At 41.9% G+C, this 18606-nt stretch overlaps 2 protein-coding genes across 2 annotated transcripts in view; one reads left to right on the top strand and one right to left on the bottom strand.

The window, feature by feature from the left end:
* Positions 1–4719: 4719 nt before the first annotated feature.
* Positions 4720–5901, bottom strand: LOC109368421 (E3 ubiquitin-protein ligase Topors-like). The gene has a single exon (XM_019616797.2). The coding sequence runs from the start codon at positions 5899–5901 to the stop codon at positions 4720–4722; it is 1182 nt and encodes a 393-aa protein (XP_019472342.1).
* Positions 5902–13719: 7818 nt separating this feature from the next.
* Positions 13720–18606, top strand: part of ATP2C1 (ATPase secretory pathway Ca2+ transporting 1) — a 63655-nt gene continuing 58768 nt past the window's right edge. Inside the window, exon 1 of the mRNA XM_031553960.2 lies at positions 13720–13934. Within this exon, the coding sequence (XP_031409820.1) occupies positions 13830–13934 (105 nt within the window). The 5' untranslated portion in view covers positions 13720–13829. The remainder of the gene's footprint in view (positions 13935–18606) is intronic.

An 18606-nucleotide genomic window follows, 5' to 3' on the forward strand; every position in this document is an offset into this window, starting at 1 on the left:
TCTTTTTGTGGTGATAAATGGTGCTGACTCTATGACTGCCTTGCTTGTTTAGTCCCTGGTGTTCACAATAACATTTCTACTTACATTATGCCCTTTACTTTTGCTTTTATCTGCTCAGCATTTTGGCTGCCAGATTTTACGAAAACAAAGGGAATTGTATCATTTCTTTCCAAGAATCCTTTTATTTCTATCTCTGAGCCTGAAATGTGATATTTGCATGTGTGGTAGTAGCAAAGTGTTCAAATCAGCTGATACTCTATAGCAGTAGCAGATCAAGGCCTGTTCTCAATTGCTCATAAGAATTCAGCAGTCATTTATCTACACAAATGTACGTGTATATTTGCTTTTTCAAGGAACTCAGATGATATGGAGGAAGCTAAGTAGTGTAATTCATTGCACATGTTGTGGGTGTCAGGTGTTTATAAGGACTTCTAGAGGAATTACATCAATTTATGCAAGGAAAAATAATCTGGGCTGTTACATCTATGGTACCATTTCTGGTGCAGGATATTATTGACCTGCAAACTGTTGGAAGCTGATGGAAGTTGGGAGACACTGTGCCTGTTCTGCTCAGTCAGTTCCTTATGATGGCCATAGACTCAGTGAGTCCTCTTGCCCTGTTCACCCAGGATCGGGTTTTAAGCTTAGGCTCTGGCTCTTAGGGCCCCAACAAAACCTATATTGTAGCTGCATGACAGCTGTAACCATGCTTGGCTGTGGACCCTGCTAATGGACACATCTGAAGTCATGCTGGGATAATGAAGAAGTGCACAACAGCAATCAACAGATTGTCCATCAGTATATGCAGAATTCAAATTAGGGATAGTTAATAACACTGCATACTTTGCAATTGGAATCTGTTCATCACATTTTCCTTGTGAGAAAGAAAATCTGTGTCGTTTTCTCTTCTTGACTTCGCTCTTTGAGAATTTAGTGGATAAGGTTAAAAGGTATAATGTTAACAACCCTGTGGAGTGATCGTTTCTGTGCACAAAAACATAATTCAAGTTTCATCAGCCTTTCCTATCAATAAGTTTCAGTGCTGCTGGGAAAGGATTGTTTCTCTGTTACCTTCTGCCTGTGCAAGAATTGAACCACATCAAGGCTCAGAATGAGAAAGTACAAATAGCAAATGAATGAGGCAAACTGAATCCCTCAGAGAAGATCTTATGTTAATAAAACTTTTAAGTATCAATATTGCATCTGGCCCATAATTTGGTTCACTTGTAATTTTTGTTTTAATAAAAAACATAATTCATTTATTCAATATGCTGCAGTTCTGTTTACACCCTCTCTATAATTACAAAGCTTTTTCTATTCCACTTGCAAATTTGGAACATTTTTTCTGCCGCCTCATATATGCACCTTCCTGGGCTTAACCTCAAAGTCACTCTTTCTGGCCAATGAACTGTTATTTCAGCTCTTTTCTTTCCTTAAAAAGAAAGTTCAGTTTTTGTATTCTTAGGTCATCATATTTGATTCATTTGTATTTTTACTAGTTCTATTCATATTTTCTGTTGTGTTTATATCCTCCCCCTATATTTTCGTCAAAAGCACTATAAATAAATTATCATTATTTCTCTGTCTGCCAGGATAACTGCTTATAATAGCCTGGCTTCTAATTCCTTAGAGTTGATTAAGGACTTATGCCCTGCAGCATACACTGTTGTATCCCAGCCTGTACCATTTCTCATGAATGTCCCCATTATATGCTTGTGTGTCCAATCTTCTTGTGAATCTGATTAGCATTTGATCTCTGAGATGACCTGTGGCAAAAAATTCCACATTTTAATTACTTCCTATTTTATTCAAAAGAAAACTTTAAAAATTACTTCTTTCCTGTCTTTCAGATATCTTGTGACTTGGTTTTTCCCCTGCATGGAGTAAAAGCAAGGAAGGCTCACCCTTTCTTTGCTGTTTTGTACTGTCTTTTATTTCCTTGTGTCTCTCTTCTGTCTACTCTAAACAGTTCACAACTTTTCAAGTAAGAACTTCATACAAAAGCTTTTGTATTCGTGAACATTGTCTGTCTCATATTTTTTGTGTTTCTTCAGCTCTTTTTTGTGAGATGATGATACATCTGGCTATGGGCACTCCTGGTTAGACACATCCTCAGGTTCTGAAATAAAAAATAAGACTGCAAATACTGCTCTGTCTCATTCTCTAGGCACACTTTTTTGATCATCCATTCATAATGTGTGCAATCTTCTCTGCTTGATGTCTTTAAAGTGGCTGCATATCATCTGCACTAGAGATCCAGGCTACCCAAAACTGACAGATAATTCAATCCTAAAATATTTCTTAGGGCATGTAAAAAGCAGAAAGAACAGATTGATATGCAGCTGCTAGGAAGAGTATCCTTTGATATATAAGCAGAGAAAGCCTAAACCAAGAATAATTTTCCAGAATCCATTTTCTGAGTGTCTTTTCACTTTCAAATATCATTCAAGTCAGACATTTGCCAACTTACAACGTGAAATTTAGAAGCCTGTTGGCCAAGCTTTTATTCTAAACTCCAAACTATTGTGCTGGTTCTTCCTTCTGCTATATGTAGGTTTCCAACACATTCTTCTTTTTATCTGATCAGTACAGAAACAAACCAGCCTAGGACCTAGGCCTTTAGGAATTGAGCTTCTTATGAAGTAGAATACATTTTTTTCAGTAGATGCTAAGCAGATGAACTGTTAATTGTACCTGGAATTTCAGGTGCTCAGTACTTCTTGATCCTTACTCTCCACCAGCTTTCAAATCATGTATGTATATGCTTTCAATTAGATCCTGTATTGCCTGTCACTATTAAGATTCACACTGACTGCTCTAGGATAAGTCACATAATACCCTTACATAATACCCTATATTTGCTTGCTTGCTTCACCAACTTCAAACCTGAGATCTTCACAAAGATGAGAAGAAAAAAAAAGATAGAATTTTCTAGGATACTATCCATAAACCACAAGACAGTTTAGATCTTCTAAAGAAAGAAGAGGTGTTCCCAGGCTGCCCCCTTACAAGGCCCATGTCAAAGTTCCCTTTCTTTCTGCTGTGGCTACCAGGGGTTCCTTTGGGATGTTTAGAAGGGCTTCAGGGAAGGAAGGAAAAGGTTCATTTTAGACTGTGAGAAGACAGGAGAAAAGGTCAATTATTTTTGGTTCAATTCAAATGCCTGAATTGTCTTGGGAAGGATAAGTGTGTTTAAAAAAGAAAAAAATATTTCCATATGTATAAAGCTGTAAGGAAATATAGCAGGACATACTGCACAACAGGTTTAAGTAGGAGAGCTGTGTTATGAGAAGAAGCTACTTCAATTTCAGTGAAGTATATTTATGCTTTCTTAATTTAAAGGAGAGTAAATTGCTGGGATCAGACTCAATTAGAGAAATACCTTCCCTTTTATTTGGTGAAGAAAAATGGTAGTAGGAGGAGAATTTTAAATGATAGATATCTAAGCACATGCTGTGTACCACCTATGTATTGACTGTTAGAGAGTAAAGAATGAAATAATCACTGCCTCATTGCCATTGTATGCCAAAAATATGTTTGTTAAATACTAGCCTTGCTTGAGAACTTTGGGGAAGATTTCCCTGCAGCTCTCCCAGTGAGTTATATATGTTCTGTACACTACACATTCATGAAGCACTCTGTCACCAGTAGATTTCTTTCAGTTCGCTTAGCCCTGGAATGTCTCCTTCTGTTGTTCACATTTGGCTTTGGATTTTGCATATCCTGTTCCATAGCGTGGAATATGATTTTTTTAGAAACATGATATTAGTATGTGGCTTTCTGCATTTTGATACCATATTATTAGCATTATGAGCTCTGCAGAGAAGAACCTTGATATTCAGATTGGCCATGGAGTATGCCCACATGTTGCCCAGAAGGCCAGTGGAATCCTGCGGTGCATTAAAAAGTGCATGGCTGTCAGGTCAAGGGAGGTGATGGTTCCACTCTCCTTTACGTGCGGCCACAACTGGAGTATGGCGTCCAGTTCTGGGCTTCTCAGTTCAAGAAAGACAGGGAACTTCTAGAGCGAGTCCAGTGGAGAGCCTCAAAGTTGATGATGAGGGTCCTGGGGCATCTTCCTTGTAAGGAAGGGCTGGGAGACCTGGGGCTGTTCATCATGGAGAGTGCTGAGGGAGGATTTTATCAATGCTTATGAATATCTGATGGATGGTAGTCAGTGGATGTGGCCAGGCTCTTTTCAGCAGTGACACCAACTTTGAGTGCTGTTCTGTGTCAGAAGTCTGCATGCTTCTTTTTTAATTGTTGTTGGACTGTTCACTGTCATTGATTTAAAGCTGTGAGGTGACACTATGAAAGGGTCTCAGGATGAATGGATACTCACAAGTGTTTCTTGTGTGTTTTGAACAATGTCTCACCACCCAGTGTGCAGCCCAAATATAGCCACTGTGATGACATTGGTCATTACGGTTATCTCTTGGAGGGCTTCTGAAATCTGCCTCTTTTTCTTATTTATGTAGAGGAGAGTGTTGATCATTAACGTATTCATCATCTCTCCCCAGAAAAAAACAAATTATTTAGGCACTCTGTGATCTGTGAGGACAAAATAGAATAAATTGTATAAACGTGATGGTTTGGTGGCAATGGTTGGCGGAGGGGGAGAAAGCAGCACTGCGCGCATGGATCACCAGCTCTGTTTTGAGTAAAACTGAGACTTTGTGGAACAATCTTTTCTATTTTTATTTTTAATTAAAGTGGCTGCTAGTGCCGCCGACGGCGCAGCCTCTTGCAGGGCTGGTCTGGATCACAGTCACTGTCGGCCCTTCTCTTGGGGGGATGCCGAGCCCCCCCAGGTGAGCGGCCAGGAGCTGAGGAGCCACTGCCCTGAGCAGAAGGACCTGCTGCTGTGCCCTGCTCCATCTCCTCATTGGGCTTCTCCGGTTCCCTCAGGATGCGCACAACGGGGCAGTGACTGGGGCAGCCATGGACAGCCTCTGGTGTGCTGGGCCGGTCCTGTGTGTTGGGACTTGCGGGCCGTGAGGTGAGGGTCACTTGTGGGGAGGCTGCGGGGCTAGGAGCGGCCACAGGGCCGTCCTGCTGCTCCCTGGACACATCAGCATCCTGGAGGTCCAGCTGCCTGAGGGCCTCCTCACCGCACTGGCACACAATGGTGTCAATGAGTCCCTGGATGAGTGCCTCTGCTCTGTTCTCCAGGACAGGCCACACCTCCTGGACCAGGGCCTCGCTATCCAGCCCAGCGTTGCACAGAGCATTCAGGATGATGCTCTCTGTTGACAGTGCTGGCCACCACTGTCCCCCAAAGATGACTCTCAGCTCTTGTCGCAGCCAGGGCAGCACAGGGTCCAGGATCTGCTGGTGCTGCCTGAACAGAGCTGCCCAGATCTCAGGCAGGAGACCGCCCACTGTAGGCTCATCTTCTGCCTCCTCAGCCTGCAGCTCCTCTACTTCCTCAGCCTCCTCTTCATCCTCCTCCTTGGCCTGCTGCTCTTCTGCCTCCTCAGCCCATTGCTCCTGTGCTTCCTCAGCCCCCTCTTCATCTGCCTCCTGAGCATCCTGCTCTTCTGCCTCCTCATTCTCCCACTCCTCTTGCAACAGCAGAAAGGGCAGCGGGGATGGTAAAGGGGACAGTGAAGGAGATGGCGAAGAGCTGCGGGGGCTGTAGCCAGGAGCGATGCCTGCCTGGAAGCAGGCGGGTACAGGCTGTGCTGGGGGCCAGATCATGAAATCCAGGTCTTCATCGTTGTCCCACTCAGCAACCCTGATGACAGTCATGACTGTCCTACAGAGCGGGCAGCTGTTGTTCTGCTTGGCCCACCGCAGGATGCAGCCCAGACAAAACTCGTGGCAGCAAGGTACCGCGTAAGCCACATCCCTTCGCTCATCACGGCAGATCGGACACAGCCATGCCTGCTCTGCTGCCATGATGTTCACACTGTGGCCTGCTGGGGTCTGAAGATGAGGATCTGCTCCCCCCTCACCAGCACCACGGTGATGAAAGTTGCGCACTGCAGGAGGGAGAGAGGCCACTGTCAGTTGCTGTCCCAGGGGGAGGCAGAAGAAACATCCCAGTCTCTCATCAGGAGCCCCTCTTGGCCCCAAGCCTGGGCCGCCCCATTCCCCATACTCCCAGAGGGTCAGACTCTGGCCCTGGCAGCTCCCCATGTCCCAGCGCTCACCCCATTGCCACCCTGGGAGATGTGTCCCCACTCAGTTCACCTCAGCTGATGTATGTGCGCCTCGTAGGACCCTGGCTGCCTGAGCCAAGCAGGCCAGGGAAATGCAGGTGATGGCTGTACAGATGGGCACTGTGAGCTGCTGCCCACAGTCCCCAAAGCACAACCCAACACTCAAGCCAAACGCTCGTTCCACCTCCAAGCCTCGCGCACACGCTCAGCAGGAGTCCAGGACGAACAAACTGGACCAGGCTCTGCCCACACCCAAAGGTACTCAGCGAGGGTGGTGTGGTCACAGTCCTTCGCTTGATGATGTCACCACCTGTTGCTCTGTGATGTCCCTGCCTTCCATCTGCTCACACAGCTTTCTCACCAGCAACCCCTTGCATTCGTGTGTCTTCATGTGTGCTTGGAGTCCCCTCAGTGCCATTTCCACCCACTTCCACTTCCAGCCCTCGCCTTTTGTCTTCTCCTGGGTACTGCTGCTTCCCAGCAGACTCCAAGCCCTGGGCTGTATATTCCCAGAGGCCCACCAGGTGCCCTTATACCTCCCTCTATTATGTCCAGTGCAATTTCCAAAGTTTCAATAAATGCCACTCATTTCTTCCCTGTTGTTGTTTTGTGTGGGTTCTATTTTTTTTGCATTTTAAACTTACCTTCAAGATCCACAGCTTCTGAAATTTGCTTCTTTTCCTTGTTCTTGTAGAGAAGGGTGTTTGTCATTAATGTATTTAGTACCTCTCCTCAGCAAGCTCATGTGACTCACAGGGCTGTGATCAGTGGCAGAGTCCAGTTGGAAGCCTGTAGCTATCAGTGTTGCCCAGGGCTTGGCACTCGGTCCGGTCTTGGTGCACATCTTCATCAGTGATCTGGATGAAGGGGTAGAATGCACCCTCCGCAAGTCTGCTTATGATATGAAGCTGGGGGGAGTTTCTGTCACACCAGAAGACTGTGCTGCCATTCATACAGTCTTGGGGAGGAAAAATCGCATGCATCAGTACGGGTTAGGTTCTGACCTTCTCTGCAGAGAAGGAACATGGTGACCTGGAGGACAACGGGTTGGCCATGAGCCAGCAGTGTGCCCCTGTTGCCAAGGCGGCCAGTGGAATCCTGCGGTGCATTAAAAAGTGCATGGCTGTCAGGTCAAGGGAGGTGATGGTTCCACTCTCCTTTACGTGCGGCCACAACTGGAGTATGGCGTCCAGTTCTGGGTTTCTCAGTTCAAGAAAGACAGGGAACTTCTAGAGCGAGTCCAGTGGAGAGCCTCAAAGTTGATGATGAGGGTCCTGGGGCATCTTCCTTGTAAGGAAGGGCTGGGAGACCTGGGGCTGTTCAACATGAGAGGGCTGAGGGAGGATCGGAGGATCTTATCAGTGCTTATGAATATCTGATGGATGGTAGTCAGTGGATGTGGCCAGGCTCTTTTCAGTGGTGTGCAGCGACAGAACAAGGGGCAACAGACAGAAACTGGTATCAGGAAGCTCCATATGAACATGAGGAAAAATTCTTTGCATGTGACAGAGCCGTGAAACAGGCTGCCTAAGGAGACTGTGGACTCTCCATCCCTGGAGAAATTCAAAACTCTCCTTGACACTACCCTGTATGATCTACTGCGGGGAACCTGCATAGCAGGAGGTTTGACTACGTGATCCTTAGAAGTCCCCTCCAACCCCTATGATTCTCCAATTCTGTGATGAGTCTCTTGTCCCCAAATACATCTACAGATATAGTCCTTGTTGCCCAGTACGTTGCTTTTATAAAGCTTCTACTTTCATTAAGATTGGGTTTTCTAGACAATTTGACCTTATAAGTCTCTGTGTCTTAAATAAACCAGGTCATTACAGATCAGGACTGTGTTCTATTTGTAAGTGTTCTCCACCTGAGGCAAATTTACTCTGAAAATGACTTCACATTGGACTCTTGTGAGCGAGAAATGGAAAATATTCACATTCACCCTGGATGAAAGCTAGAGGCACAGACAAGATGAGCTGGCTGCCAGGTTCACAAGCAGTGAATTTCAGCCTGTCCTTTCTAACCTACTCTCCTGTCAAGCAGCTACAACTAACGCACAGCCCAGTGTACAGCAGGGAAGCTGCTTTCACTCTCCTCTGAGACATGTGTGTAATTAGTTGATCTTTTCTGTTCAGACAGTTAATAGTCCCCAGAATATTTTGTGTTTAATAGACAAAGAAAACACAGTGGATTTTTGTTATCTAACTCTAGTGTGGCTTCTTGCTGCTGTGTGTGGGAATTTCCTTGAGGAAGAATTCAGGAGGAAAAAGCCTTTCATAATCCTTTAAGATGAATACAGAGTTTCCTGGGCTACAATGTAGGAGTAATTAGCAATGAAGCACCAGTGGGGAGAGAGGTATCAAGTAGGGTATCACTGGATCAGTATTTGGTCTGGTATTAATTAGTGAAAACATCAATTAAGGTTTCTATTAAAAAATCTGGAAGATAAAATGAAGCATGCATTGTTCAAATTTATAGAGGCCAACTAGCTACATAATGATTGATCAAGAGATTTTAGAGTAAGAGGCAACTTTTAAATGGAGTGAGATTTTAATTTAGATAAATGTTAAATAATACACAAGAGGGTGACACTTTGTAAAATGGAAAGCTGCTATTTAAAGATTGGTAATGCAAAGAACTTAGAAGAGTGGGTAACAAATGGGGAACAAATCCCAGTACCATAGAGCTTTAAAAAGACAAGTAGTTTTCCTGCCTGTATAAAGAGTGAAAAGAGAGGTTGTTTGTAGGACAGTAGCCATGAAAATCGGTGTTCTGTGTTTTCAGTGTCGCAGTGCAAGTGCAAGTCTTCAAACTCTTGTTCACGGTAAAAATAACAACCAACCAACCAAAGAAACAATATCTACATAAAAAGTTCCATACCTCTGTGTATGGGAACTGTTGAGTCAGGTCCTGAACCACTGATTGCTCACCTGAGGCAAGCACTGAGTCAGCCATGGAGCACAGGTGAAGGCGATTCAGCTGTGTGATGGAAGGGGTGGAGCCTGGCTGCCAAGACCTCATTTAAGGGCTGACTGCCATAGGGATGGGTCTGTTTTTGGGGATCCTTCTCTTTGGAGTTTTTTTTTGTGAGCCTAGGACATGGGTGAGCATTTATTTTTTTTAATTATCTCTTTCCACTGTGGCAATCCTTCTAGTTGTATGGCCTAACATGCTGCTCTGCTAATTGTATATTTGTTGATTGTATCTTTTGTTTGGTGGGGAAGGTGGTAAACATGCGTGTTACTTTACCAACAGAAGAAGTTCTGAGAAATGAGCGTTGCTGTTGAGTTTCTTTTTAGAGCTGTGGACATTGTTCTAAGAGCGATTTCATTCAGGTTCGACTGCCATCACAGTCTGTTGGTTATCACAGCTTGGTGTTCTTGAGGAATGAGCTGCCTCTTGGAAGAAAGAGGAAAAGCAAATTGCTCTTTGCATGCGTGGAAGAGGTCAGAGGTAAAAAAAATCTCAAAATGCTTCAGTGTTTAGGAATTACAGACCAACCATCTGGTCTAACAGTGCCAAGCAACTACTTGCAACAAAGAATGTTCTGCATAAAGCTATTTGTGTGTCTGCACAAATGCCTGCACACAAAGATGTTGTATTATACTTAAGCATTATGAAAACTGAGATATGTCATGTGTTGGCACTACACTAGTGACAGATCTATGCATATGAGAATCACAGTTCATTGGTACATTTTAAAGTTGTCTTTCTCCCATTTTTAAACAAGATCATCTTCTTATACAGAATCAACGCTATCATTAGCATATGCTTAGGGCTTAATAGTAGTAGCCTATGATTTCACAAAATTGTTGAATAGCTGAGGTTGGAAGAAATTCCTGGAAATTGTCTAGTGCAACCCCCTTGCTCAAAGCTGAGTTAGAAACGCTACTCAGAGTTGTTTCCAGTCAGGTTTTGTGTATGTCCAAAGTTGAAACTCAGAAAGTTTCATCACTGTTTAAAGGAGTCAACAGGTGGTGACATCATCAGAGTTTAAAGGAGGAAAAAAAAAAATAGAAATTCATGTATTTTGCTTTGTGTCTGTCACCTTTTAAATATGCACAGTGTGCTGCTGGGAAGTCAGTCTTCTTCACTGCCCTTCCCACTCTCACCTCCAAACCCATCAGGTATTTAAGCACATCAGGTTGAATCGTCCCAGTTCTCTCAGCTTTTTTTCCCATTACAGATGTTCCTGTCACTTAATTATCTTTGTCTCTGCTGGGCTTGCTCACTATCTCCGTATCTTTCTTGCACTGAGGAGTCCACAACTGGATGTGGAGCTAAAATATCATGTGTGTCTTCTGTCTATATATGAGTACGTGTGTATGCACACTACAGTTATACATGTACATACAGATCTATATCCATCTACATACAGAGTTTGCACCCAAAAAAGAATTATTTGCCTCTTGTATAACAGAATCTGAGTGCTATTTGAGGGCCTTAGCTGTTATTTTTATTACTATTATTAAAGGTTGTTGTAATACAGAGCAGATGTTGTTGAAGTGCTATGTGAGCTGCTAAATTCACCTTGACTGATATCATATGCTTTTGTTGAACAAACAGGTGAATGCTATTCTTCTTGATATTGTACAGATGCCATGCCAGGCCTCAGGAGCTTATTCTGTTGTTTGTTGAGTACCTAATGGATCACTGTTTTAATCTAAAGTCAGTTAATTCCTTGATGTTTCTCTTTTCTTTTTTAGTGTATTGTGGCACAAGGAGCCAGTTTTAATAAAAACACAGTGTACAACAGGAAGAAACTGTTCTTTCAGGCATCAGAATGCTCACTTGGAATTTTATTGCCACATTATTTTGAACTGCAGAAATGAGAATTTTTTCACTTAAACTTTTACACTAAAGCATTCTGACAGCTGATACAGTATGTTGAAAGCTGTCTTTGCTTTTCTTGGCTTGCTATTGCCTTCCTTGAAGGAAAGTGGAAAACCATATCACTGCTCTTGTTCATGAAAGTTTTTCTAGTTATTGAAGTATTATACTGGCTTTCTTATTTCATCTCCTTGTTCCAGTACGGGATTTAGAGGGCTGTTAAAGAAAATATAGAATTCTGGTATTGACCAAGGCAAAGTATCAACCAGATGTCCTCCTTCACTTCCAAGACTCCAGTCATCTGGGTGCTGCAAATGTCTCCTTCTGTGCACAGCAAGTACCCACATGCAGCACATGAGAGGTAGGTGTACATGTGGGTGCTGAAACACAGACATTAGCAGTGCCCAAAACAAGCCTACTGACAAGCGGTCCATTACTCTGGAAGAGCTTGGCTGCGTATTGCAGTACTTCACAGATGTCTTCTGCCTTGTATGGTTTTTTTAATGAATGGCATAGAATGTAAAACTGATCTTTGACAAAAGTTGGATGCAATGCAGAACCATTATGTCCTAGCACTTGCCCGTCTTAAAAGAATTCTTAAAGCAAAGCACAGCTTTATGCTTTCACCTGCTTGGCTCCAGTGTTTGTGGTTTGTGTCTTCAGTTTTACTACCCTTGTCCTTCTGGTGATCCTGGCTTTGCAGAGTATGTGCAATTAAAATTCTCACACTGATGTGTCACTGAGCTTCGTAACATTCCCTTGGCTTCACAGCAACAAGTGTACTTGGCACTTTCCAGTGCTGACAACTACAGATTTTCTCTCAGGTGCTCGGAGCCACACGAATGACAACAAATTCAATAAAGCACAGAAGCAGTGTTCTTATGCAGCAAGGACTCATACCAGTGTGAGGGCAGGAGAAGAGTTGTGCAGAGTGTTTAAAATTGGTTTGCTTCTCGATGGGAGCAGTTGTGTGACTGGAAGATCACCTTGTAAGCAGGCTTTGTGCCATCCAAACAGATGGACTGAAGTACAAGCAGCCAAACAGTAATTTAGGAGCATGAAATGGATTTGCTGAAGGCAGGTTTCCAAGTGTGAAATGTCAGAATGGTTGCTTGTGTTAAGCCTCCAAACCTAAAGGGAAGGAAATGTGCTAGTATTGTGGGATGAGCTAATGCTGAAAACAAACATGAAAATCTGTTTTGGATCCTTTCCTGGATCCATTGAGAGATTTTTTTTTTCTTAACTGTGCTAAACTAGAAGGGATGAGTGGGAGAGGAATCCTGCAAAGCAATATTTCCCTACCAGATGGATCACTTTCCAGAAATTATGCTGGGAAAGTGAAAAAATTGTTTCTTTCACCTCCTGTAGATGCTGATGTGCAGAAGGCACAGAACAGAGCTCTGACTGGTTAGTCTTTGGTGTCTGTATTCAATAGCTTCGGGATAAGTTCTTTAGCATTAGCCAAACTCTAAATAATGCATTATGGACAGAAATAACCTTAGTAAAGTTTTAAAAGACTTTGAGATGATATCTTATGGCTGTGGAGTTCCAGCAAGGATGGAATTGCCCAGGTGTAATGAGAACCCAGCTCCTCTCAGGGACTTCTCTGCTTTAAAGATCAACAATGATGGGGTGGGGGGGGGGGGGTGTGAGGAAAGAGGGGGGGAATGGCCTGGGTTGAAAAGGACTTCAAAGATCACCTAGTTTCAACCCCCTGCTATGTGCAGGGTCTCCAACCACCAGACCAGGCTGCCCAGAGCCATATCCAGCCTCCAGGGATGGGCCATCCACAACCTCCTTGGGCAACCTGTTCCAGTGCATCATCACCCGCTGTGTGGAAAAACTTCCTCCTAATATCTAACCTAAACCTCCCCTGTCTTAGTTTAAAACCATTCCCCTTTGTCCTATCACTGTCAACCCATGTAAATAGTCATTCCCCCTTCAAGTACTGGAAGGCTACAACGAGGTCTCCTCAAAGCCTTCTCTTCTTGAAGTTAAGCCCAGTTCCCCAAGGAAAAGAAATCTTCCATAGCTTTGAAGCTCAAGAATTTAGGATGATAACTGGTGGAAATATGCTTTGCTGCTTTTACATTCACTATAAAATCAGGCGAATGTGTTGTCTTCTGATTAAAGGTGCAAAGTAGAGAAGGGTTCACAGAAAGAAAACTGTAATGAGTTGAAAGGAAATGAGCTTGCAGGTGTGATTTAAGGCAAAGGCTCCTATTACAAGCTGAGCTTTGTATAAGCTTACATTGTTATGCCCTGTAACTAGTGCCTTTCAATTCCAGTTTAAGAAGCGGAGGATGAAAGAGTGCATTAATCTGGCTGAAATCCACATAACAGGATTGTGAGCAAAACAAAAGTGAAGTCAGACTGTGCTGTTGGTTAAATACAGCTGAAGTGGTGGGGAGAAGTATGGGAGAAACGGGTTTCCTAACAGTTTTACTGCAGCTGAAGAAGCTTTAAGATACACTCGGATTTCATCTTTGTAGCAGGATGAGTAGGAAAAATCAGCACCTAGTTACTGTTATTCTATTTTTGCAGCTGAACAGTCTTGCCAGAAGTAAGACTGTTAGAGCATGCTGTCAGCAAAATGATTTGCATTTGATAGCACTTCCCTCAATCCTCCCAGATCACACTGTCCTTATAACACTGGTCATTTGTTGTAGGCTCTGCATTTGATGTTCTGGCTTCCACCAGTTGCTCTGCAGAAAAGGACTATGCAACATCTGAAAACTGCTGCTCTTTTGAAAGAGACAGAAAACATGCATCCAAGTCTCAAATTCCTGATGTGGATCCTTCTTTAATTGTGCAGAAACGGATGTTGCTTAAACTATGGATAATCTCCTGCATAAGTTGTCTTTCTATTTCATAAAGCTTCCTATCCATGTAATTTGGAAACTTGCATTGAGAGTGAAAGTCAAGAGGATTCAAGAAAAGGTAAATTTATTTATTTTAAATTGTAACCCTGTGGGTGACTTACCTATATCGTAAAATAAATGTCAGTATCTTGAAATAATGGCTATGTTTAAGTTTTTATAATGGCTCTTAGTGGAAAACTGGCCCTGAGAGCAAATAATTTTTGACTCTTAGGAAATGATTTGACACAGAACAGTTGGGGTATGAAACCATAAAGCTTTAAGTGGCCATTACCTGTCCTACTAAGGATCAGAAAAATCCATATTTTTGCTGTTGTCATGAGCCATTTTCAGGGCGATGCCGTTTCATTTTGAATGATCTATCTGCACCCTTGTTGGACTTGCTTTTACTTCTAGTAGTCTTGAATCTGTTTGTTACACTAAGGGAGCTACATCTAAGAAAATGAATCCCTAAATATGCCTATGAACTACAGCAGATTTCCTTTCTTATAGCTTTTCTCTTAAGCATTGTGTTCTTCTGTTCTCTCAGTGCTGTGAGAACTTTGTTTCAGGCAACACTGATTTGCCTGAGATGGGGTGCAGGGACTGGTCAGCATTTGGGCTCTCTGCTATATACATCTGTTAAATAAAAGATTGAATTCTTGGCAGTTGCACCTGTATTTTGGTTTCTTAAATGTTTTAGATAAATAGATTTCTTGACTCAAAGGCAAAATGAATATCATGAGGAGAACTGAATTATATGAAGTTGCTGCAGTTACACAGTGAAGTAGAGGTGATTCTTGCATGTGGGAGAAAGAATAAAGCTAGAATAGGGCCATCTCTGTGTGCTTAGCATTAAGCTATTGATTAACATTTGTAAGACACCTATAACAGAGTTGGAATTCTGCGTTCCCTTGAAATGGTTGGGTTTTTTTTGCACTGAATCATATTGAACAGCGTATTTCCCTGAATGAGAGGTCAGCAGACAAAAAAGGCACATTCCTTTAACATGATAGATTTTGGAATCTTTTTTCTTTGTTTTGTTACATCAGTGCTCATTATTTTCTTCTTTACTCCTAATGTTTTTACAATGGTTAACAGCTCAAATGTGTTCCCCTTGGGTTTGGCCCATGTTGGCAGGGGTGATGCTCACCAAATACTAACATTTGCTTCTTTGACTCTACAAACATTTATGGGGTGGGAAGCACAGTTGGACTCAGCAGGTTGCCCTGTGTGGTGTTCAGAATGAGCTTTTATTACTGAGGATCCCATTCTTTTATCTAGCGGGATAAGTCCTTTAGATTGTTTGCTCAATACTTGCCCAGTGCCTTGTAATAAATATTATCAGTGGATGACTAACTGCTTTCTATTTGAGGTTTTGTTGCTGTTATTCTTGATATTCACCCATTATTGATCATGATAGGTGCAAAGGTAAAGCTCAAGAGATTTAATGTGTCCATGTTAACTGTGCTGTTTTTGTGCACTGTTCTGATAGTCCTGTGTGATGCTCATTGCACTGCTTAGACAGTCATAGAGTTAAATTCACAAGTGGAGGATGTGTGTGGGATTAGTTGGCTAATAGCTTTGAGTTCTTTAAAGGTTCAGCTGATCTCTGGAGGATGCATAGGTCAGTTACAACTTGATCATCAACTGGTGGGGTCAAATGGTTTATAGAGCTGCCAGTAACTTGACACTAAATGTAGTATGTCCATTTAGGATGGAGCGTCTCCAGTGCTTCTGGTACAGCAGCTCCAAGCTGCTAGAGGGAGTCAATTTAATCAAATGAAGCATTCATGTAGTTATTAGACTGTTCATTCCAAAGCACAAAGTTGCATCAATATAAAATGGATTGAATGTGATACTTCTATTCATTTCTCTTACATTCACTGATATTATGCAGTGACTGTAATGAGGCTTGTTGGATGACTGCTGTTCCCTGTGATTTCCAGAAAAGATATGCATCCTAGGGGACTTATCCACCAATCACACTTTTTAAAATGAAGCAGTGTTAAAACATATGCAGCAGCTTCAGTCCCAGGTCAGCTTTGCATGCTTGCTTTCAGTTGCATTTTATGCCAGAAACTAGACAGAAATAAAAGTTCTGTTTACTGATTTCTTCTAAACTGTATGGAAACTGATTCTTCATCAGTAAGATCATTGGCCAACAGCTATTTTAAAAAACCTAAAGCTTTGAAACATGCATGTTGTTCAGAACTGATAGATTCTGGAAAATACCACAGAATTTTATAAAGTTCAAGAGAGAAACAGGTTATAGGAAGGACGTGTACATAGGTAAGAACATCCAGATTTATACTAAGAAGGATAAACTCGCTTGCTCCAGGATATACACTAATCTGTAGGGAGACAATTCCCATACTGGCGGTGTATTAAAGCATTGTCTTCTGAGATCACTTTCTTCAATCATTCATCACTGACCATATCAGGCCCAGAAGCATGGACTTCATGGAGTGTTGGTATGATGCAATAATGTACTTCATTTGTGATCTTCAACATTTTGCATTCTACTATAACTCAGTCTTGAATCTTGTAGAGCATAAAGACCTGAAATCTTCTTGACAGGTTTTATAGAAATGGTATGGAGATGTGTTTTATGGTTATTTACTTGTTTCTTTTGGAGCAGATGACATCTTAAAAGCTTAGTTGAGTTCAGGAGGCAATTCTAGTTAAATGAGGCTTTTATCTTTACCTGTGCAGTTATTTCTTATGGGAATATATGTATTTTTAAAAGATTCTTATCTAATTTTGTACATTGACTTTTTCTATTAAAAAGTTATGGTTAAATCCTTAGAAGGTATGAGGTATTTAATATTAATTCAGCCTGAGTAAGGAAATAAACAAAACAATGTACTAGCATGTGAAACTGCCACTGACAGTTGAAATAGACTTGTTTTTCCTGGAAAAATAAGCTTTAAATACTGATGATAATGAAGGAACTTTGAAGATACAGAAAGGGAGACACTAGAGAGAAGGCTGAATTGTACTGCATGTTTTGATATGGTTACTACTTTCAGGGGGTGGAAAAAAAGAATTCCAAAGCCCTGTGAATTTTAGCCTTGTGACTGCAGGCAATCCCTAAACAGCAACTGAATAGCCCTGGAAATGAATTTTCCTTAGTGACTATGTAATGGATTTGTGGTTTTAATGACACAGCAGACTAATCCCAGTCAACCCCATTCCTGGCAGTTGTTCACTCCCACTGATAAAGCAGTAGAATAGCTATAAACATGCCCATTATTTTCTTGTCAAACAAAAGACAAGGTGTTTAGGAGCTCTCTCTGCTTACATCAAATAGAGTGGGAAGTGTATATGTGGCTTGTTTAACTGTGCATTTGCTGGGAGGCTTACATGCTTTCCTTGAGGAAATCCATTTTTCATTTTATTTAGCAAAGCAAAAAATAAACTTTGCCTTTGACACTAGTTTGAATATATGTGAATTAGCATCTGAGGAAATGACTTTTCAAGAGTATTCTAAGGTTACCTCTTTCCAAACTGTGGCAGTAAACTCATACTTCCTGTTGAAAGTGCCAGTTGGACCCAGACCAACCATTTTTGTGACAGAAACCACAGGACCTTTTTCCTCTTTGTAATCAGCTTCCAAAGGGCTTCTGACTAGCATTAAATAAATAAAAGAACCACCATTTTGTTTTGAGAAACCACTAACTTTCCTGCTGAAGCTTAGTAGCAGATAGGCATTTCTTACAGCCTCACCAATCAGCTCTTCTTTGGAATTATTTTTGAGCTACACACCAGACACTAAGCTAAAATTTCTCTAGCTAATAGTTCATGCACCGGGGGATATAATCAGTGAGCTGTTTCTTTTTTACATGAGCTTTAACAGATGGGTTTGATCCTTGAGGGAAAACACGGAATGAGTTCTGAGAGTCCAGAACTGAAGTAGCATTGGATAATTTGTACATTGTGCTTGGCACTAAGAGTATGTATGTCTTCGGCAATTAACCACAGCAGTTGCTTTGGCAGAATCCTTTCTGAAGGAAGTGAGTTCTATCTGCCTCTCTCTTCCAGTAACCATGGAACACATGGACAGAAGATCCTCAAAGATGTGAAATGCTACACGCCTCATGAAAGTGAGATCAATATGATAGGATGTGTCCTACTGAAATAGCCACTAATAGTAGCATTTCATCAAAAAGACCATACAGTGAAAAATGATCATGAGTACTTTTCATGCAAAAACCTCCAGTAAGTGTTGGCACCTTATCAGATATTAACAGCAAAAGAATAGATATAACAGATATATAACAGCAAAAGAAAAAAATCACACCACACCACAGAAATCTACCCTTGGAGAAGTCATATCTGAGACAAGGATGTCTCAAACATAATGCAGCATAGTAACTGAAGAAGTCAGTCAGCAAGTGGCCACTAGACTGCTGGAGCCAAGGGATTCCTTAACTCTTATTGGAGAGCCAATCCCTTCTATGAAAACATACTTGTCTTTCTCAAATTCACTGCTTTTGGTTCTATCACTGCTGGATAATACCAGTTATGCTGGTTTGTATCACTCTTCTCTTAAATCCATGTTCTACCTATCTGTGCAGGTTTGTAAGTTGCCTTAAGGTCTAAGCATTAATGAAGTACAGTTCCTCCTGTGAGGACCTTCTTGTAACAGAGCTTGTCAGATGTTTGCTTGTCAACTTCACTGTTCTTTCACTTACCTTTGTTTTCTTCAAAAAGGATAGCTCTTTCCAGTCATAGATCAAATTTTTATCTAC

Source organism: Meleagris gallopavo, chromosome 6 (assembly GCF_905368555.1).
Source record: "Meleagris gallopavo chromosome 6, MGAL_WU_HG_1.1, whole genome shotgun sequence".
Lineage (NCBI taxonomy): Eukaryota > Metazoa > Chordata > Aves > Galliformes > Phasianidae > Meleagris > Meleagris gallopavo.

What these genes read in the sequence shown, in the direction of transcription:
- LOC109368421 (XM_019616797.2), bottom strand. Translation starts at nt 5,901, where the DNA reads ATGGCAGCAGAGCAGGCATGGCTGTGTCCGATCTGCCGTGATGAGCGA.